Source organism: Bactrocera neohumeralis, chromosome 5, assembly GCF_024586455.1.
Source record: "Bactrocera neohumeralis isolate Rockhampton chromosome 5, APGP_CSIRO_Bneo_wtdbg2-racon-allhic-juicebox.fasta_v2, whole genome shotgun sequence".
Classification (NCBI taxonomy): domain Eukaryota; kingdom Metazoa; phylum Arthropoda; class Insecta; order Diptera; family Tephritidae; genus Bactrocera; species Bactrocera neohumeralis.
The window spans coordinates 70,948,264-70,970,006 of NC_065922.1; the positions used below are offsets into that span (position 1 = coordinate 70,948,264).

Here is a 21,743-nt window from a genome sequence, read left to right on the forward strand (position 1 = left end):
ACATATATGTAAGTACATATATATATGTACATATGTATATACTCAACCATTGTAATAACGTTTTTTGTGTGTTTAGATTTTAGAAAATTATGAGCTAAATTATCGTTCTCACCGCCAGTCCTCTTCTTTCGGAAGTTCCCCTGAAGATAGGCTACGTAATCAAGAGTATCCGAAACTTTTCAAAATTAATCATCCATTATTAAAGTACATTAAATTTTATAAATATGCTTTCTTTTATTTATTTATTAAAAAAATCTTCCTTCAGTTATATATACACATATAAATCTACTTATTCATGTCAGCCGATTTAGATTAAATTAGAATTGCAGTCAGAATAGCAACCCTGCGAATACCCCCATAGTTTGAGTAGTAAGTCTTAAAGTACAATAATACGACTTAACGTCCTTGTCATGTCATGTACCTGTTTCACAGAATAGACCGCCACGCGTTTGAACTCTGTGAATACCCCCTACGGAGCAAGTCTCCCTAAAAGCGGACAATTTAATAATTTCAAGGCATACCGTGTCCACTTAGCTTAGCTTGTTAAAGGCGCCTTAGCACTTTGTAAATGCTTCGACAGTTGATTACTCAGCTGCATAGCGCTAAAGGGGTGTCTACACAAAAACAAGCTTATACTCGCTATACGAACACAAGGCAAACTCTGACAAATTTGATGGAGAGTTTGACGACCATTCAATGTAGAGGGTGGATTTTAAGAGCATACACGGACGTTACTATGCATGTATGAGTATATATCTCTATATGTATGTATGTACAACAATAGCAATCATAAATGCTGCTATCGCTAACAATGAAAGCACCGCAACTAACCCCAAAATAAACGTTGCCAAAAGTCACCGTTAATTGTGGCTTAAATGAACTTGGCGCTCAACTTCGTGCACTTTTCGGCGACTTTACTAACAGTTTTCTAGTTCCTTGGGGAAATTTATTTATGACAAAATTTTGAGGGTGACAACGTTATCAGTTTTCGTGAGACCGATTTGTTGCTCGTTCTAAATTGAAAAAATTAATGCATACATATGTATGTATATAACATAAAAAATTAAAATAGAAAAACTTTCATTAACTGTAAAAAAATATAAAAAAAGTTGAATATTCTGCAAATAATTTAGTTTAGTATTAAATTTTGTGTATATTATAAAATATTATTTTTTTAATTTTTAAAAATTGTCCAAAAATATATGTTAATTCTAAAATAATGGTTGTAATAGAGAAATTGATTTTTTATAAAAAAATTAAAAGAAATTAAATTTCTGCAAATAATTCCGTTTTTTGGCATTAAATTTTGTGCATACTAAAAAATTAAAAATTATTGAAAACCTTCAAATCATACATACATACATTTTTGTACATATATTTTTGGTTCAAAAATCGAATTTTTTTGCTGTCATTTTTATAACTGTTAAAATGTTGATATTTAAAGAATTATTTTGATGAAATATATTTTTTTTTGCATTAAACTTTCTTTATACTAAAAAACTTATTCTTAATAATTTTTTTTAAATCATAAAATTTGTTTTGTGTTCAAAAATATATGTACATATGTACATACATACATATCGTCACCTGAAATGCAAAATAACGTAACAACATTTTCGGAAATTTACAGTGGCATGAATGAGAGACGAAATAAAATGGAACAGGAATGAAAAAAAAATTGAGTATTGGTTAAAACTGGTTTATATCTCAGCGCAGGACCTGAAAATGTTGAACATATGTAATTTGAAGTAGTGAAGCGTAATCAATAAGACACTCAATTTCGAATTTTTCTATGATACGTTATTTTGTATTTCAGGTGACGATATGTATGTATGTATGTATGTACATAAATATGTATATTCTAGATTATTGAATTTTTTTGTTCAAATTTGTTCAAAAATATGCATATGTACATACATACATATGTATGTATGTATATTCTAAAATATTAACATTTTTAGAATTATCTTATATTGAAAAAATTATACTTTAAAAAATTAATTAGTTCTGAATAAAATTGTTTCTTTTCACTAATTCTCATTTTTACAACACATACATACATACATATGTATGTACATTCATACACCTCATGCATTTAGATAAAAAGAATATTTATTTAGCATAAATCATTGTGTGTCTGATTTATTAGTCCCATAAGCTCATCACTTTGTACTGGTATTTACTGTTGATTATCTTGCCAAAGCGCCTCGGCTACACACCAGCTGCGCCATTATTGTGTTCACTTCATTTTTATGTAGATATGTTTTCATTTGTTGTTTTTGCACAATTTTTACATTATTCATATTTCACCACATGCATATGAGTGTCTATTGCAGCCGTTAGACAGCCAATTTATGAGGACGCGTTAGCACGACAAAGGTTCTCCTACGAGACAAAGCAAACAAAACCAAACATTAACAGCTTTGCGGTCATATTCTACACTGAGAAATTATGTAGAATATAACAACCTGAAATGGAATATACTTCTCAATGTCATTAAACCAACTTCTGTTAATAGTAAATCTCAACTGCTTTAGGTGTCGCTATACAGTTGTGAGCTTTCAAAAGCTTTAAAGTTTTTACTGCTGAGAATACGATCCTGTAAGCTCAACAATGTCCCTTGAAGATAAAGGAAGAAAACGTCAGCTGTGTCCTTCTTTTCCCCTGCGACTACATATGCTTTGGATACTTTGATCGTTGGTCTTTCTTTGTATTTTCAGTTGCTGTTGTTTTAGCGACAGAAAAAATTTCTGAAATAATTTCGAGAAATTGTGCAAAGTTGACATAGATCTAACGGTAACTATTCGATAACTGCCCCCATAACATCAACAAGATTACATCAACAATTTCCTTCAAAATTTTAGAATTTAGTTTCATGTATGTATGTATGTATGTACATATATTGGAAATTTTAGAGCTTTGTGGAATCCAAAACGAAAAATTTCATTTTCTGATTAAAGGAATATTACCCACTTGTATGTCAGAAAAATCCAGGGTTATTTTTGAGAACTTTTAGATTCCCCCGATTGCGAAGATCTTCAGGAGAACATTCGAAAACAGTGTCTGGCCGCGAGTATTTCTCTACTCAAATTATTTAAAACCCAAAACCAAATAAAATTATTATTACTGTAGAGGAATGGAGATTATGATCGAACGATTAATCAAAACTTTAATTTTTCGCAAAATGTCGGTTTTTCAAAAAACTCTTTTTTTGTGAAAAAATTATTTTAGTTAAAAGTAAATTAAAAATCAAAATTATTATCAGAAATCTTACTACTTTGATCATGACAAATACATACATACATATATCTAAGAAGGTCTTGAAGAAATTTCCCGTTGTTCGGTTCAACCCTATGGAAAAAATTTCCGACAAAAACGTGTTAACTTTTGATAGCTGATTACACTAAATTATATCTCGTGAAATTATTTGTCGGATCAATTTAAAATTTTCGTAGCATATTTTCAAATATACATACATACATATGTATATTCGATACTCGTATATGTTAGTATAGAAAAGAAAATTCGGGTTTTTGAAAATCACAAGTGAATGTAACCCCTTAGCGACAGTACAATAAAACCACATACTTTTTTTAAACTTATTTATTATATTGTATTTTTGTCGTATGCAAATGCTCAATTTAAATTTTTAATGTTAAATATTTCGTATTGTTAATTTTTTTGTTCATAGAATTTTTGGTAAAGCCATTAATGGCGCACAACGGTCTGTTTCGAAATCTTCTTTCAAAACCGTTTTTTTACACAAATGTCTTTTCATTTTCACTTCAATGAATGTTTTAAGCTTATCATAATGGATTTTTATTAAATTTATATTTTTATAATATTTAATGCTTGTTGTTATTTTCCATTTGCATTTTGGCCGATTACTTTACTTAACGCTTAGTATTACTTTAATTTAATTTAGTTTTTATTAATTAAAATTTTTTATCACGCAACTAATGCTAGAATACAACTGCAACGCGACTACATATAACTGTAATTTTTATTTACTCCTTTCTTTTATTTCTCCACACTACTTGCTTTTCTATACTAATTTCTATTCGTCCTTGCTCCGCTATATTTTGGTACACGAAAATAAATTTCATTTACACTAAAATAAATGCACACAATACACACTCATATATTCTTATACATACCTATACATATGTGTAATTTGATGTAAAATTAATTGAATTTCATTATGAGACGCACTTTTCCTATATTTTTTGTACACGCACACATACAAATTAGGACTAGCTGCTTATGACTTAATTAGCATAAGGCTGCATAACTGCTGAAATTCTACTGTTATTGCGATAAACTTAAACCACATTGTAAAATTTATAGTAAAACAGCATTCACATAAAAAAATTAACTAATTCATCAACGGCACCATCTTGACTGTCGGCAGTCATTTGCGCTGATGATGTCTTATATTATTTTTTTGTTATAATTCAATTCATAACGATGATTGCTCATCTTATCTTAATTAGGAATTTAGCTAAACACAACATTAGTGGGCATATAGTCAATTTGTATAGAATATTGTATTGTTAATGCAAGTGATAGGCGCCGCACCCACCGCTTTCAATGCAACAACACAATGCCAAAATAATTCAGTCATTTTCACTACTCCTTTTATTTTTTACGCTTTCCAATGATCTTCCAAACGACACTACAACCACCGCCCTCAAACTGCAGCCTGTTCTTACATCTACTTTGCTACCACCTAATCCTTTGCTATCGGTTTCTTCACTTTTTTGACATGTTTCTTATGCAAACGCTTGTGGTAACTTTGCGCCAATGAGTTAACAATCGAGATTATGAAGTAGCAAACCATACAGATGACAAACGTCTCAAACACCTTTGACAATAAGTTACCAGACTCAGCCGCCGGTTGACGTTCGCGGTGCAAGTGCTTTTTCTGATTGTTAAGGAAGCCTTTAAACGGTTCCTGAAGTTTTTTACCCAATATGGGTAACTTGCCGAGCACATCAACAGCACGTTCAATAAGCGCCTCATTGAAAGCAATAATAACAAAAACTTTTTGTATGTGCATTTTGATAATGGCCTTGCCAATAAGCGTAGCACCGAAGAAAGTCCAGAATGGCACCAAAAAGTGACCGCATGTAATGCCGGCTAAGTCAAATAACGGATTGGGAATCTGCATAATAGTAAAAATAGAATTGATTATTTTTGCGTCAGTTATAAATTTTCGCTATTTTTTTATTCAACTTACACTTGCACATGCTAAAATGCCCAGAAAGCCAACACGTTCTACAACACGTTCCATAAATAATTTGCCCTTATCCATTAAACTCAAATTCTTTTGATTACGTTTGGCTTTCAACGCCTCGAATTCAGCCAACTCCTCGGCATCGTCGGGATCATAGCCAGAAAGGCGTGCTGCCTTTGCCATGAAATAAGGTGGCAGTTCGCCCAAAGCGGTGCCCGCACCCCAAAGGAAAGCTTCCATGCGCACTTTACTCATAATCATCCAAAGATTTGGCACTTTCTTTGCATATGGCTCCTCCGGGCAGATAATACTAAATAATTACGTTTAAACAAATATTTATATACTATGTCATGCATTGCTTACTCATCGGGATATGGTGGTCGCGGAAAATTTAACGAATTGCATTCATATGCAGCTAGCGTTACACTAGCTATATGTGGTCCCAGATACAACAAAAATGTGTGCAGTCCCGTTCCCAGACCCACCGAGGAGAGTACACCCAAACCGGTCCAGTAGATGAAAAACCAAGTATTGCGGCGTACCACATCCAAAACCAGCTGATGTGGACCCGGTAAATAATAAATAAAACTAAATATAGTACCTAAAACTAGGAGTGCCGCAAGCAAACCACGTTGTTGTAGTAAACTGTAATAAAAAATAAAAAACATTTTAATATTTGTGCCACATCTAACAATTGTGCATGCTTACCGCTTGCCCGAAGTCTGAGCTAGCGTCACTAACTCCAGGCCACAATACCTCACTGTCTGAACTGGTCGACGCCATAGCACTAGCGTCTCACGTTCCGCGCGTTCCTTCTCCTTTTGCAGTTTGGTTTGTGATTTTTTACGCATAAGCGCGGGTGCCGAAACGGATGACGTGATGCTACCACTAGGCGTGGAGGAGCTGTTACTGGACCAAGGTACACCGCCATTCGACTTTCTATTGGCAGTTAATTGGTTGCCTGAGGCATTTGCTTTTTGTTTTACACTGTCTGCATTTTGTGTTTGATGTTGTTGTTGCTTACGATTTCGGCTAGTAGGCGAATTCTTTTTCAAATGTTGTGACATTTAAAATACCGTTGTTCGAAGGATGCAAGTGTTGGAAAATTGTTTCAGTATCTTAGGTGTTTACTTTAGCTTAGACAATAAAGAGCGGCGATAACTAATTCATAGAGAAATAGCATGCATCAAGAGCGATTTGTTGTTGTAGCGTTTATGCTAAGTTATTATAACGAGCTGCGAGAAAGAAACAAATTTAAATGAACGTTATTATACAGATAACATATCACGCAGTCATTGTGTAATAGACAGAAATGAGAAGTGACTGGGAAGATATTGGATTAACTAAAAATTATATTAGCCCTCAAGCATTGTGAATAATATGTCTTAAATGCGGTTTACCTTTACACTTTTATTTGTTTATTTGACTTAACAACTGTTTTAAACAGAAACAGTTATTCAAATTTAAATAATTGATTATTTTATGACAAAAGTATACAATGTTAAAGCATGCTGGTTATTGAACTTTGGGCAAAATACATTACGTGGTTGTGTATGCATGTGTGTATACACATTGACAAGCTCATATAAATCAATAATATTTGAAACATATTATTAATAAATAGTTTGTGTACACAGCAGGCATAAGCATACAAGGAGGCAATGTATTTCTGGACATTTGAACACCTGGCAAACTTGTTAAATTTAGGTGCTGTGAACTATTTTTATTGTACATGCTAATACAGCATATATAAAATTTTTATAAAAAAAAAAACTATGTGCCTTACATTTCGAAAAAAATAGTCGGATAAGATATAAATACTCAACGATCTAGCACGATACCTTTTCGACTAAGTATTCTTATTAATTTTTAAGCTAGTAAGCAAAAAACTTGAGTATCACTCAAATAGGGAAAAATTATAACCAAATGGTGCCAAGTACCAAATAAACAAAGCAAATAAAAAAATTAACATGCGAACCGGCCCACCAATGAAATTAAACCACATACTATACTACGGCGAGAAGTGGGGCAGTTTACATATACATACATACATATTAATATATCTAAATATGTACATATGTATGTATTAAAAAGCATTTTTGAAATAAAACATACTAGCTTATTTTTGTGTGAGCAACACATGTACATATATACATATATATATACAATTTTATGACAAACCTTCAATATAGTTTTGCTATCTTACAAAAGATTTAGCAACATTTACATTTGCCAATCGTTTGGTTGTTCTAAATCATTAGCTATTCTCCATCCTTAAGAATAATATGGTAAAAAAGCATAATCTGCATTGGTGCATATGACTGCATAAGACCGACACAGGTACAAAAGCACTTTAGAACAAGCACAGGCTAGCTAATTAACTCAAACTGCACGGTCACGGTATTTTAAGGGCTGCAAATACCAAATGTATGTAAATACACATACATTCGCGTATTTTACCTGCTTCGTGTTTCGGAGCGTCACTTGGCAACTTATCGCTTAACTAATTCACGAAAAGTAGTAAATTAATATTGTAAATTGAACAAACGAAAATAATATAAAAATAAATATGCTAGAAGCCTATTTACGATAACTTACAAATGAGTGCAGAACTACGGTCGGCTGTGCTACCATATACTAAGGGAAAATCAATTTTACACCCTCATTGCCCTTTTTTTGACAAGACTGCGTTGATCACAAAATGAACACGATTGCAATCAAACTTAGTGTAAGGTCTCAATAAAAAAAGAGACTATACAACCTTGAATAAACAAAGTCACGTATTAAAAAATGAGCTTTTGAACTATTCTGCAAATTAACACTGGTGTAGCACATGATATGGTATTTACCTTTTGGGTTTCTCGCGCTTCCGTCTGTTCGAATTAGTTTTTTCTTTGTTTGTGTAATTCCGCAAACGCTCTTCACGTATTTTAAGCGAATTTCAACCATAAATTCGTTGAATTTACTATGCAATTATATCTAATTTACATTTGTTCACTTTTCTTACTCTTTTAATCCGTGATTAAGGATTTAAAGAACAGTCCACAACTTAAAGCAAAATTATTCAATTGAAGAAACGATTAAAATGCCATCATCAATATTCAACTCCGAATAAAAATATTTCGAATGTCAGTAGCAAAAACTTGAGAAAAGTAAAAGACTGACAAAAACTTCTTTCGGACTCAGGCAAACAGCTGATATGAACAATAGAGTTGCCATTACCAAAGAAATTGCTATAGTGTTGCCATGATAGCTAGTGCTACGTGTCCCCACAATCGCAGTTCCTTTTTGCTAGCAATCGAAATTTTGAGTAAATCGAAATAATAAAAAAAATATCAGTAAAATATTTTAGTATTTTTGGGATGACAGCTCTTGAGATTTGAATTGACCAATAAAACATTATTGCTTTATCAATATATATTTGAATATTTCGATTATCTCAAACTTGATACCACTGCAAGGCAAGATTTCCGTTAAAGTTTCCGAGTTTTTTGCGACTGAGTTGAAATTCTCGTATACATATGTATCATCTTCCAACCTTTCCTTTCGATTAATTTAAAACTATATATATATTCGAGTTAATCGTTTTTCAATAAAAGAATTTTACCCAACTTATTAAGTATAAGGATATAGATATTAATTAGGCCCATAAAAAAGAGAGTTGAGTTTAATATTACAGGAATACCGCAAGCACGATTTTCATTTATTTTGTTATTCAAAAATTAAAAATAATTCATTTATACACGTTTTGTCCTAGATGGCGATGAACAATTCCATCGTCCAAGGAAGAAAATAGTATAGGTTTTTGAAAATTCGCATTGTAAAAATAATTATTACAAAAGGAAAATATATAATGTCTATAAGAAAATTTAGAACTGTAAGAACTAAAAATAGCTGAAAGTACCAAACCCAAGGGTAGTACCGTAAAAATAAAAGATGAATTGGATTATAATATTTATAACTAATATTTATAGCTACACAAATTATTTCATATACATAATATATATCCATTGTATATATTTTTAAATATATATAATATTATATTTAATAAATTTATCAATTTTTTTTGCTGATATTCACTAATTTTTCCTTCCCTTTTCGCCAAGATATTATTACTCAAACAATTTTTTTCAATCAGCACAAAGTATTTAATTATTTTTTTGTATTATTCAATTTTCATCTTTGTAATACACCAACCCGATTACAGTTTTTCAAACGCCGCAATACACGTCTTCCCCCAAAATGTGAATGCTGCTTAGTTTTTGCCATATACGTTTTCATCGGAATAGGCAATGTACAGGAAATAATCTTCTTCGTGATGTTCCTAAAATTAATATTCAATTTTAAAACCATTTATACATACAAAACACTTTATATTTATTTACCTGATATAGAGATCCCATAGTAGCCGATGTTGGTGGAATTACATTGTTAACGAAGAAGAACAATGCATCTTCGGGGCGCAAATGTATACGCTTGCGAATTAAGAAGTAGAATTGACCAACTGTTAAGTCAGATGGAACCAAATACTTTTTCTTGTCTAAATCACCAATACGTGCCTTAGGCGCCTTCTCCACAATGACCTGTAAAAGTTGAGAATAAAATTAAATTGTGCCTAAATTTGTTTCTAATATTTGAAAGTTTTAACTTTAATGTAAAATTAATATTTCTCACACTCAAGAGTACATACAAGCACTGAATGGTTTTTATCAACAGTAGTGACTATGAAGGTCTTATCCTCAACAAGCACTAAATGATTACTGAACTATGACCTTGTAATATGAGTGTTCAAGTAGCCATAAGGCAAAAGAAATTAACATCCTTAGATATAAGAACAGGTATACAGATCTGAAGAAGGGATATGTATGTAAATCACATACGATCTTTCTTTGAAGAATACCTGATTTAACGTTAGGCGTTTGCATAGGTAAGAAGCGGTCATAATCTTTACAAAGGACTGTTTCCAAATTCTATAAGATAGATTGAACCAAACTTTCTTGTTAAATTTGACTGTGCGATCTTATTCGGTGCACATATTGCTAAAATTTATGAGCTTGACCTTTTTCTCTACTACTGTAAGCATATATTTATTGATACATTGTCAAAATACCCTTGGGCCCCTAAACTAAAATATTCAGCCCCTCAAATAAATTCTTAGAACATTATCTATTTGTTGTTTCAAAAAGTAGCAGGGAGTGTAATTCTCGTCAAACAATGGGACTTAATTTTGAAGTCCATTGAACAAGAGAAAACTGTAAATACCACAAAAAACATATGCATCAAGGAAACTTTGGAAATATAAATTTAAAAACACATGTGCGGGCATAGATAAATTACGGGTTTCTTGTGAAATTCATATAAATTAATCACAACATGACTAACTAAGAAAGATATTTGTAGCAATTTTCACAATTTAGTTGATATTTCATTTGGTAAAGTAGTTATAGTACGAAATTCGGAAAATGTAACAGGTTTAAAAAATTGCAAAGAAATAAATATAAAAGAAAATGTGAAAATATTTATGTACATATATAAACACATGTGAACAAGTCAAGCCATAAACACACGTATACCAAATAGGTAAATCTATATGCGCAGTAATAAGGCCGAATAGAATATAAACAATACAAAACAAAAATCGAGAGTTTAGTATATATACACACATGCATACTTATAAATATTCTCTCTAAAATGAGTAAACAATTAAACCCTATTCACTCTTTGCAAGGTAGAATTATGTTTAAGTGCGCATTGGCGTTTTCGCTTTTTTCATTATAAGATACCTGTTTGACCACTTTGTATGCAAACAAAAAAGTTGATCAGCTGATAATTTTAGAATTCTAAATTTTTGTATAATGAAATGTTTTGCTGCCAATAACCTTTATACATTATCTTGTTGCCAATATTTTGTTTCGACATAGTGACCTTGACAAAACATTTGGAAACGCTTCAATTTGTTTTTCATTCTACTGCTGTATTATACTCCACAAACATTATCCCTATGTGAATCACTAAAAGTTTTCTATACCGTTGGTAACACTGCTACCGAAAACAGCAATACGAAACGAAAAACAAAAACACATATACATTTATATCATTGTTGAAAATGTATGCATATGCTACTCACTGCGTACACAAAGTTGTTGTATAAAATAATATACAGACAATATATACCTGTTTACAACTAAACGTTTATATATTATCATACATTTTTTAAAAATCTATTTTCTATGACGCAATTTTTACGATATTTTCTATTGTATTTTACCCCCCCACTTAGCTATTTTCGTAACAAAGAAAACCCCATACTCCCTTCACGATCGCACGCATATATGTATATTACTTTCTAAGTTTGTATGGAATCATTACCAACGAGTATATTATAAAATTGCATACAAATGCAAGGAAAATTTTTCATTCTACTTACTGGTACACGGTCTGGGTACTTCCTACGTATTTTGTCACCTTCAGCACGTCTCTTCTCAAATGCATGGTCTTCCTTGTATTGAAACTTCATTTTTGTATTTTAATTCTTTTTATTTTATAGCAGTTAAGTAAATTATATTTCCAAGTTCCAGACTTCACTAGATTTTCACAACTTCCTGCTCGTTCAAGAGTATTTACGTTGAAATTATGATTTGCTCTTTACTCGTTGAGTTTTCAATACAAAATGTCTTCTTCTGAAAACGACGACTAGAAGCTTAAAACGGGGTAGCGACATCTACAGTAACATTATGACACAAATCTCTAGTGTTGCATATCGTTCGTGAATATAAAATTATATGAGTAAAACTTTGTCTAAAAATATTAATATTTGTCAAAAATTTGTAAAAAAACGTCAATTAATTATAATTGAAGATCTATTTATTAATCAGTTCATAGCATAGCGTTGTTAGAAAATTTATTATTATGACTTGAACGAAAAGTGATCATATTTCCACACATCTCTTAAAATCAACTCTTCTCACTCGATCAGTGCTGCCGTATAAATCATTCGTCAAGTAATCAGCTGTCATTTAACACAAATATTTATTTTCCTTGTGGTAATTTCCTCGTAGCAAATTTATTCATAAATCATTGTATTTAAGGAGAAAATTTTAAATAAAAATGACGAGCCAATCCACAGGGATACAACAACTTCTAGCTGCCGAGAAGAAAGCAGCAGAAAAGGTTACCGAAGCTAGGAAACGTAAGTATATTTTCACCTAAAAGCATTGCTGTTGCCTCGCTGCCGACATAAGCGGATGTTCTTATTAAGCATTTGAGGTCATAATTAGAAAATATTTATAATTCTCTACACGACTAGGCAAGGCAAAGCGATTGAAGCAAGCGAAAGACGAGGCGGTTGAGGAGATTGAGAAATATCGTGCAGAGCGCGAACGTCTGTTGAAGGAATATGAAGCAAAGGTGGGTTCCCCATAGGAAATGTGGGATTCAAAACTAATGCGCCCATTCTTTTACAGTACATGGGCTCACGAGAAGGAGTTGCTTTAAAAATTGACCTGGATACCCAGAATAAAATGGAAGAATTAAAAAAGGCGGTGGAGAATCGGAAAGATTTATTAATCGGTGATCTTTTAGATCTAGTTTACAACATCAAATCGGACGTCCATAGGAATTATTCCAAGAAATAAGAGCCATGAAATGGTTAAACCAATGATAATTTATGTTTGATGAAAATTTCAGTCGGAAGACACACGTTGTGCATGTGCGAATTTAATAGTTAACTTTATATGTATGTAGTCCTATTGTTTTGAATTAAATACTCGAATGCTTTAATTTTAATAGTCAACGTTTAAAATAGTTTAAATTTGTTAAATTAAAAAACTAAAGTTAATTTTATTTTATTTAACAAAATATTAATTTTCAACTAGTCAATATACACAACTTTACCAAATTTTTCAATAAAGTACATATTTAATGCACGTAATAAAAAATGTGTTTAATATCGTTGAATAATACCAGAGAACGTTAATAATATAAATAAATATATAAATAAATTATAAACGTTCTCTGATAATACAATCAAAATTGCAAAAAACCTCTACTTTATGAAACTTCTGTTTTAAATTTCAACGATCTGTCAGCACTGTTTTTACTCGTTGTCATTGACGAAATTTTTTGCAGCGTTTTGAAGGGATCCTAAAATACGTGAAAGTTCACATTAGTTTTATTACAATTATCGCTAAAGAAATTGTAGAATCATTAGCAAATTGTTAATTAAGTATTGCAAATCAGCTTTGCAATTAATATATTAATTTTCTCTGCTAAAGTATGGTAAGTTTATAGGTATAAAGTTTACAATATTTTATTGTAACTAGCGTCGGCAAAGAAAATGGCGTGGAATTTGTAGCGAATTGATTTGCAACATGAATATTACGGATATTCAAAGATTAAACTATAATCAACGCATAAACAGTATAATAAATTTTAGTGAGTAACAAATAATATGGATATAGTAAAGCTCTTTGCATTTCATTTGTACGGCGGGAATTTGTGTGTGTATACTAAAACTTTCAATAAGGCAGATGACATTACTACTAAAGAGGGCTATTCGCCGCCGTTCCAACGCGTATATTCCGGGTAATAGGTGTGCTATTATCTACCCCTCACCTTTCATTAAAACAATAAAATAAAATGTGGTTTTAACCTTGATGGGGTTTACGCAGTGCACGTTTGACTTAACGATTCGTTTCGACATTTTGACACCATTTTCGCATTTGGAGTATATCCTTTTTTATATTTTGTTTCATTGTAAAAAATCACAAAATTTCGTTTTAACTTATTTGTTTATTTTTTACAGGGTTCCAATGAACGAGAATCGCGGTCTTCAGAGTCACGTTCAGATGATCCACTAAATGACGGCATGGTGCCATCAAAAAAATCTCGCTCGGATTCGGGTAAGTGCACTACATATATTTTATTACGTTTTATATAGATCAATTCTTATTTTATTTATTGAATCATAATAAATGGTAACAAAGTATACTTGAAAGATACAAACATACGCTTGTGTGTTACGAAATTGTTACGAGGGTCTTGTATGTTACGGTTTGCTTGATTTTTTTACTACCGAAAAATATTGTCCAGTATGAATATGCTTGTGTTTATAGTATTATAATACATAATAATTTGTAAGCAGCGTAAAGCGGGTGGACTAAAACTAGTTAGGTAAAAAACGTAAAAACTAACATTAAAATAAGAACATAAATTGACCGAATTTTTCAAAGCTTTAACAAAAATTCGATCTGTTTCACAATAACATACTTACACATCCTCACAGACCATCAACTGTATTTTACTAAATAATCGGTTTTGTTTTTTCTGTTCTGCTTAAGTAATTGCAGACTTTAACGCTTGTGATGTTCTCAGGGTCAGGTGAGACTTGCTCTTCTGCTTGCCGTGTAAGCTAGCGCCTATTGAAAAAAAGTAAAAACACTGCAAGAGTTGAGAGAAAACAAAATATATTTAATAAAACGCTTTAAAATCGTAAAAAAGAAATTTGTCGACGATAGTAAAATGTTATAAACAAAAAAAAAAGCTTAACTTTAAAGCGATATCATACATACATTTGGTTTTGAAAATGGTTGATACACTTTCAGAAAGGGCAACAATAACCTATAAAGCTGGTAAATGTCATAAACAAGTACTTTAACTCAAATTCAGTAAATAGGCATGTAATAATGCTAAAACAGCGTAATACATGCGAAAATCGCCATTGTAGTGCCAATTTTATGGTCATCGAATAAGACTGACGGTGTTGTGGTTTGATTTATGAGTGGCGTCACCACGTTTATAGCCAACGCTTGATGTATGTTTTTTTCGTAAAGTTGCTGATGTTTTCGAACTAATGACGCATATTGATTCTCTCTTCTTCTCTTTTCTTTTTTATTTCTTTTTGTAAGTATATTTTTTAGTTCAATTTCTCTGCCTCTGATTCCATATTGAACCGGTGCAGGTGTCATACGCCTACATACTGCAAAGCACAACTATTACATCGTTCTCCCGACTGCACTAATATCAACTTCTTAATTCGAACATCATTGAAACGCCGTTGCATAAATTTGTATATTTGGATTTTTTATGCAAATATTTAATACATATTTAACTGGTATCCAAAAATATTTAGTTCCTTTTTTCTTTGACTAAATCTTCAAGAAAAAGATTAACCCATGTGATCTATTATAAACAGAGAAAAACGACCAAGTTTTGACTGTGATCAACATTTTTATTCTTCGTATATAATATACAACTTTTCAATTAACTTTATAATAAAGAAGTTTGAAAAGCGAGTAATAAATTTGGAAACATAGTCAGCTTTTAGAAACTTACAGTTAAAAAGTAAAGTTGTTTGTAAAGGTATATATTATGTATATGTTTTGTTTTGTTTGGATAACTTCTGTTTTTGTGGAAATATTTCTATAAAAGTAAAAAACCTCTTTGAGAAGCATTTGCTAAGACATACTCAATTTAGAATTTTTTAGATACTTGCATGCTAAAATAAATTTTAAAATCTAATTGTTTTGTAAAATATTTTTTTCCTTGGAAAGTGCAAAAAAATTTAAATTCTTCAGTTATTACAAACAAACTGCTTTTGCATATACATAAATAATTATATGATCGTTTATACATACTTACATAAATCGAGATGTTCTATTTTCTCCACCCCTAACCAGTGCTTCTGGAAGATAAAAGCTATAAACTACCCATGTTCAAATGATTTGTTTTCACAATCGACAGAATTTAGTATAAATAAATTACATTTATAGTACATGCGTAAAAAATCATAAATATCCCGAAATTCCTTAATTTTTTTCACTGTTGCTCTCTTATTATCTTTTCAGCGGATTTTATTTCTTTTTTTATTTTTTTCTCTTTTATTAAACGTGCCCTTGAAGTGATTCAAAACCACACTCACCCACTTCTCACAGTGACAATGTATAAATGTATCCAATAAAAACGTTTAAGCCAATTGCGTTAGCATCACCAAATGTTGGAGAGGGCAAGAGATTTTTGAGATGAAATAAGGTCGCTTCATTAATTCTATTCTATATTTCTGTACTAGTTAACTATATGGTACGCGGAAAGGGGATTTACATGTGATAAAACAGAAGTTCTATATTTTATAAATATGTGAATATTCATATTTTTCTTTAAATTTATTTGAAGAGTAACTGCATCAAATTTGTTGAATTTACACATAAATACATATATTTGATTATAAAGTGTGCACTATGACAATTTTCAATAAGTTCATAAAATTGGCAAAAATTTTGTACATTTTTTTGATAACAATTAAGTCCGTTGGTCCGTGTTATTTTTAAATTTTGACTTTGGCACACGCGCCCTTCAGTTTTCCGACCGTAATAATTTAGTCCTATCACTAGTGCCATTCATTTATGCTTGTGTTATATTGTATGTATGTTTGTATGTATTTTTCATCAGCTTTTTGTGTCATTATGGGCATTTAATATACCTAGCCATAGCCGCATATTTAAGCCTAAGTTTAATTTAAGCATTAACCAGGGTATATTTGCGTAAATCCCCGTTCCGTGCATCTTTCTTATTACATGTTTCATATACAAAAAAGTCAATTTGTTCACGTATTTTGGATTTATACAGACTACTACGTATTTTATTTTAATTTTTTTAATGTTTGGGTGCTTTTTTCTTTCATTCTTACATTTTGCAGCTTTTCTCAAAAATAAACCAAAAATATGACATACAAAGAATGAAATGTCTTAAGTCGCCAAAAATAAATTATTAACGCGTGCCACACATTGCGTATGAAAAGTATGCGTTAAACAAATGAAAAACTGCTACTACTAGCCTGATAATTGTAAGTTTTACAACTTTGCTGCGTACAACAACAAAACATAAAAAAACATTAGTATGAATGCATGTGAATGAGAAAGAAATGTAGATAAACGACTTTACTCAAAAATAGAATATACAATAAGTCACCTGTTGCCGTGAATTGCGGTATCGTTGGCCAAACAGAAATAAAGAAAAAATCCAAAGTGGTTTTAACGCTTAAATAATAGCAACAACCAAACTCGATTGACTGTTATGAAAGTTGCAGCGAAAGTGAAACTTAAAACCGCACTCAACGTATGCACAACGCTCGATAAAGCTGATACGCGCACGGGCGCGTCCAGAGAAGATATACGCTTAGGAAGCTTCAAAACGTGTTGTTTATTAATGTTTTTTCTTTTTGTCTTTATCTTTCTTGCAGGCGTCGAATTATCTTTTGTTTCCATTTCAAAAAATTAAATATAATGGTATGTGAGCCAACAAGTGAGTGTAATGCGCTACGTTATTGTGGGATCTAATAAGGGTTTGCATAAATTCAACCAAACAAAAGAACTAAACTTTAAATATGAATGACTGAATAAGATAACCCTAATGAAAATTAAGAAAGCCATTAATTAGTTATGAGAATGTTACAAAAATAATACTATTTAATGATTAAAGGTGCGTGCTTCTTATTACGAAAAAAATTATAATACTAATGTCAAAAAACCTTGGTTTTCTCATGAATTTCTTGTTTACATGTTGATGATTTTTTGTGATTACATTCTTTTCGTAGTTAGTCAAACAAAAGGACCACTGACGTGTAATAAGCGAGCATACGGTATGACACTCACTTATTGACACATATATCAATAACAAAGAACCACAGACTCTATACGATCGATCGAATGACTCTTGTGATTTTTTCAACCACAAAATAAGAAAAGTGTTCTGCGCGCTTTCACCCCTCACAAACTCCTTTCAACACAGCTGGAACAACACATTGCTTGTTGCTCTATTTACCAACAAACGTTTTGTTGGGTAAATTAATTTGTGCGCTATTAATTAATATTCCTAATATTCTAGGCAAGTCCTCGGAACCGAAAATTCCATACATTTCGCAGCCAATTTATGATCTGAAACAGACAGGCGATGTGAAATTCGGTCCTGGTACACGTTCGGCACTACTTGGCCTATTGGGTGGTGCACTACCAAAACTCAGTTCCGATCAACATGACACGGTCAGTAAGGCTAAAAAATATGCCATGGAGCAAAGTATTAAAATGGTATTAATGAAACAAACATTGGCGCATCAGCAGCAAGTAAGTTTTTGTGTGATAAAGTAACCATACACAACTATTAAAATTAACGCATGCTTGTTTTTTTTTGCAGCAATTGGCATCACAACGTACACAGGTGCAGCGTCAGCAAGCACTCGCCCTCATGTGCAGGTAAGTGAAAATGTCAAATATTATACAAATTATTTGGTAAAACAAACCCTGATGTGAATCATGGTAGAAGCATATTTGCTTTGTGAACTGGTAATTTTAATGTTACAACAATCTGCTCGAGTTAATGAGTGTTTGTCACATTTAAATCGCCACATGTGCCTACCACAAATAGCTGATAAGATCTGAGTTTTTTTATTTATTCCTTTAAAATTAATAAACTTTTCTATCATTATTAAATATAAACATTCCTATTTTGCAGAGTATATGTCGGCAGTATTTCATTTGAATTAAAAGAGGATACCATACGCGCGGCTTTTCTACCTTTTGGCCCAATAAAATCGATCAACATGTCTTGGGATCCCATCACTCAGAAGCACAAAGGTTTCGCCTTTGTTGAATATGAAATTCCTGAAGGTGCACAATTAGCATTGGAGCAAATGAATGGCGCATTAATGGGTGGCCGTAACATTAAGGTGGGCCGGCCTAGTAATATGCCACAAGCACAGCAAGTTATTGATGAGATACAAGAGGAAGCAAAGAGTTTCAATCGCATTTATGTTGCCTCCATACATCCAGATTTATCCGAAGAGGATATCAAAAGTGTTTTTGAAGCATTTGGTCCTATTTTATATTGCAAATTGGCGCAGGGAACATCATTGCATACACACAAAGGTTATGGTTTCATTGAATATGCCAACAAACAGGCAATGGATGAAGCTATCGCCAGCATGAATTTGTTCGATTTGGGCGGCCAATTACTGAGGTATATTTCTCATGGCTTTACACCATTTAAATATAAAATATTTTGAATATATATTTTTGTAACTTGCAGAGTGGGCCGTTCGATTACACCGCCTAATGCTTTGGTTTGCGCTTCTACGAATTCCACAATGCCCACAGCCGCTGCTGTGGCCGCCGCTGCCGCCACCGCTAAGATACAGGCACTTGATGCAGTTGCCAGCAACGCGGTGCTTGGCCTTTCTGCAACTACTCCCACACTGGGTATTTCTCCATTAGCTGCAGCAGCTAAGGTGGGTGCATTGCCAATTGCTGCTGCCAGTGCATTACATCCACCAGGTCTTGCCGTACCTGCTGCTACTGGCGGTGCCGCTGCATTCCTTCCCGCTGGCGTCTTCCAAGCGCCAGCAGCCCTACCACCAAATCTATTGGGTGCCGCACCTGGTATGCCAAATGTGACCACTGCTGCTGCACCAGTTGTTGTTACACAAACCGCTCTACTAGCAACACCAACTATGGGCGCACCTTCAATGGCTACAATTGGTAATCTTGGTGCTGGTACAGTATTGGGTGCTGAAGCCGCCCAACACGCAGCGGCTGCTGCAGCCGCGGCAGTAAGTGCAAATGCCGCAGCCGCCGTGGCCGCCGCGAATAATGTGACAGCGATGCATAACTTACAATCCGCTAATTCAGAGCAACTGAAAAAGGCGCACGAGAAGGCACAGCAGGAGGAATTGCAAAAAAAATTAATGGATGAGGGTGAAACGCAGACGCTACAGCAGCAGGAGAATATGTCGATTAAGGGCCAGAGCGCACGGCAGCTAGTTATGCAGAGGCTAATGCGACCACAAGAGTCACGTGTGATCATACTGCGAAACATGGTCGGTCCAGAGGATGTAGACGAAACACTGCAAGAGGAGATACAAGAAGAGTGCACAAAATTCGGCACTGTTAGCCGTGTGATAATTTTCAATGAAAAACAAACGGAGAACGAAGATGATGAAGAAGCTGAAATAATTGTTAAAATATTTGTCGAGTTTTCAAGCGCTATTGAGGCAATGCGTGGACGGGATGCTTTACACGGACGCTTCTTTGGTGGGCGCCGCGTTGTTGCCGAACTATATGATCAATCACTTTTTGATCATGGTGATCTATCGGGTTAGAATATAATTTTCGGTGAAATGAGAAAAAGTGTGCCCAATAATAGTGGTAAAAAATTAAAAACATCATGCTGCAAATGTATATGGTATTGTACCAAATCCCCGTCATTGCTTTCATACTTAACAAACGAGTGTTTTTAAGGTTTTCCTTTTATGTGCACTAATTGTCTACAGCTGAAGTTTTCTTCGACATTACCATTTCTAGTTCCCCCCTTAAACCTTTGACCGTTGACGATGTAATGAATGTATTCGCGTGTAAAATGCCGTTAAATTAAGTAAAGAAGAAATATCTTAATTTCTGTAAAATTACTAATAAATATGTTAAGTATTTAAACAATAATGAATTATTTTTAAATATCATTGTATTGATATTTGTTATTGCTTATGGGACCAGTGTTCTAGTAGATGTCGTTTTAAGTCTGGTACATTTTTTGCCACAAACTTGCACTGATTACATTCCAGAGCAGAGGCATACAACTGGTGCACTATTTCCTTGTCAAGTCGTTGGATCCGGTCTCCTGCCTTTATCAGCCCATACACATCTATTTGCAATAATTTATTGTTGGAGAAAAGCACAAAATATCAAAAATATGCTAAAAACCTTGATAATACAGGAACAATTTAGTGTTGAAACTAGCCCAGTGCTTCCTGGTTTTAAGACAGTCTGATACGAAATCTTTGGAAATCACATGTAAGTGTAATCTTTGCATGCTAGGTTGTGCATGAAATCCAATTTTGAAATCGTCTAAATGGCAACGCTTTGCCTCAATCACATTTTGTGCAAGCAGAAATAGTTCCTCTAGCAATGGTAGGTGGCTTTGATTTAGCTGTAAAATTTGTTTAAAAAAAGTTTTGGATCGAAAAAATACCATTTACAAATAGCTTACATGGAAAATATCCGGAATGTCGGCTTTTGGCAGTACGAGATAATGATGCTGTGACTTCGGATACTTGTCGTTTATCACTACAGCATCTTCAGATGATATTATAAGATTCTTAGCATCTTTAATGGTATGTAAAAGGCCAGTAGCCCAGCTTTTACCAGTCGAGTTCATCATATCAAGTTTTATGTGTGCATTTAGTTATTTAAATTTGTTTGCTTCGCTGACAGCTGTTTACCAATTAAGTCAATACCCCTGCTAAGTTTTCCAAATTAAAAAAAAAAAAAAACAAATATTTAAAAAATCTTTAATTCTCTCAAAAATATTATTATAAATGCTAATATATTTTTTATTAATTTGTTTATTGGTATCTACTTAACAACTACATGAAATGTGTGAAATTTGCCTTAAATCAATGGAATTGTAATTAATAGATGACAATAATGGCAATACAACTTTCGGGGATATTTTGATTAAAAAATAT

General features: G+C 32.7%; 5 protein-coding genes across 7 annotated transcripts; 2 read left to right on the forward strand and 3 right to left on the reverse strand.

Moving 5' to 3' along the window:
- Positions 1–3,795: 3,795 nt before the first annotated feature.
- Positions 3,796–8,370, reverse strand: LOC126758777 (vacuole membrane protein 1). 2 transcript variants are annotated; one of them, XM_050473159.1, is made up of 5 exons: positions 8,086–8,370; positions 5,945–6,471; positions 5,600–5,881; positions 5,240–5,546; positions 3,796–5,164 (listed from the first exon to the last, which is right to left on the reverse strand). In XM_050473159.1, exons 2-5 carry the CDS (start codon positions 6,301–6,303, stop codon positions 4,730–4,732), a joined length of 1,383 nt encoding a protein of 460 aa, XP_050329116.1. In that variant the 5' UTR covers positions 6,304–6,471; positions 8,086–8,370; the 3' UTR covers positions 3,796–4,729. The 2 variants fall into 2 exon arrangements, with proteins under 2 accessions (XP_050329116.1, XP_050329117.1); XM_050473160.1 differs by lacking the exon at positions 8,086–8,370 and adding an exon at positions 7,835–7,981.
- Positions 8,371–8,902: 532 nt separating this feature from the next.
- LOC126758783 (gamma-aminobutyric acid receptor-associated protein) lies at positions 8,903–11,906 on the reverse strand. The gene is made up of 3 exons (XM_050473165.1): positions 11,664–11,906; positions 9,622–9,819; positions 8,903–9,560 (listed from the first exon to the last, which is right to left on the reverse strand). The coding sequence occupies exons 1-3, from the start codon at positions 11,751–11,753 to the stop codon at positions 9,492–9,494; spliced, it is 357 nt and encodes a 118-aa protein (XP_050329122.1). The 5' UTR covers positions 11,754–11,906; the 3' UTR covers positions 8,903–9,491.
- A 313-nt stretch (positions 11,907–12,219) lies between these two features.
- LOC126758784 (V-type proton ATPase subunit G-like) lies at positions 12,220–13,021 on the forward strand. Its single transcript, XM_050473166.1, has 3 exons — positions 12,220–12,425; positions 12,543–12,643; positions 12,700–13,021. The coding sequence occupies exons 1-3, from the start codon at positions 12,344–12,346 to the stop codon at positions 12,868–12,870; spliced, it is 354 nt and encodes a 117-aa protein (XP_050329123.1). The 5' UTR covers positions 12,220–12,343; the 3' UTR covers positions 12,871–13,021.
- Positions 13,022–13,350: 329 nt separating this feature from the next.
- On the forward strand, positions 13,351–20,718 carry LOC126758773 (poly(U)-binding-splicing factor half pint). 2 transcript variants are annotated; one of them, XM_050473154.1, is made up of 6 exons: positions 13,351–13,513; positions 14,040–14,136; positions 18,116–18,351; positions 18,422–18,480; positions 18,740–19,243; positions 19,313–20,718. In XM_050473154.1, the coding sequence occupies exons 1-6, from the start codon at positions 13,511–13,513 to the stop codon at positions 20,379–20,381; spliced, it is 1,968 nt and encodes a 655-aa protein (XP_050329111.1). In that variant the 5' UTR covers positions 13,351–13,510; the 3' UTR covers positions 20,382–20,718. The 2 variants fall into 2 exon arrangements, with proteins under 2 accessions (XP_050329111.1, XP_050329112.1); XM_050473155.1 differs by lacking the exon at positions 13,351–13,513 and adding an exon at positions 14,575–14,614.
- On the reverse strand, positions 20,650–21,560 carry LOC126758782 (aprataxin-like protein). Its single transcript, XM_050473164.1, has 3 exons — positions 21,266–21,560; positions 20,980–21,205; positions 20,650–20,920 (listed from the first exon to the last, which is right to left on the reverse strand). The coding sequence occupies exons 1-3, from the start codon at positions 21,434–21,436 to the stop codon at positions 20,754–20,756; spliced, it is 564 nt and encodes a 187-aa protein (XP_050329121.1). The 5' UTR covers positions 21,437–21,560; the 3' UTR covers positions 20,650–20,753.
- Between the last annotated feature and the right edge of the window lie 183 nt (positions 21,561–21,743).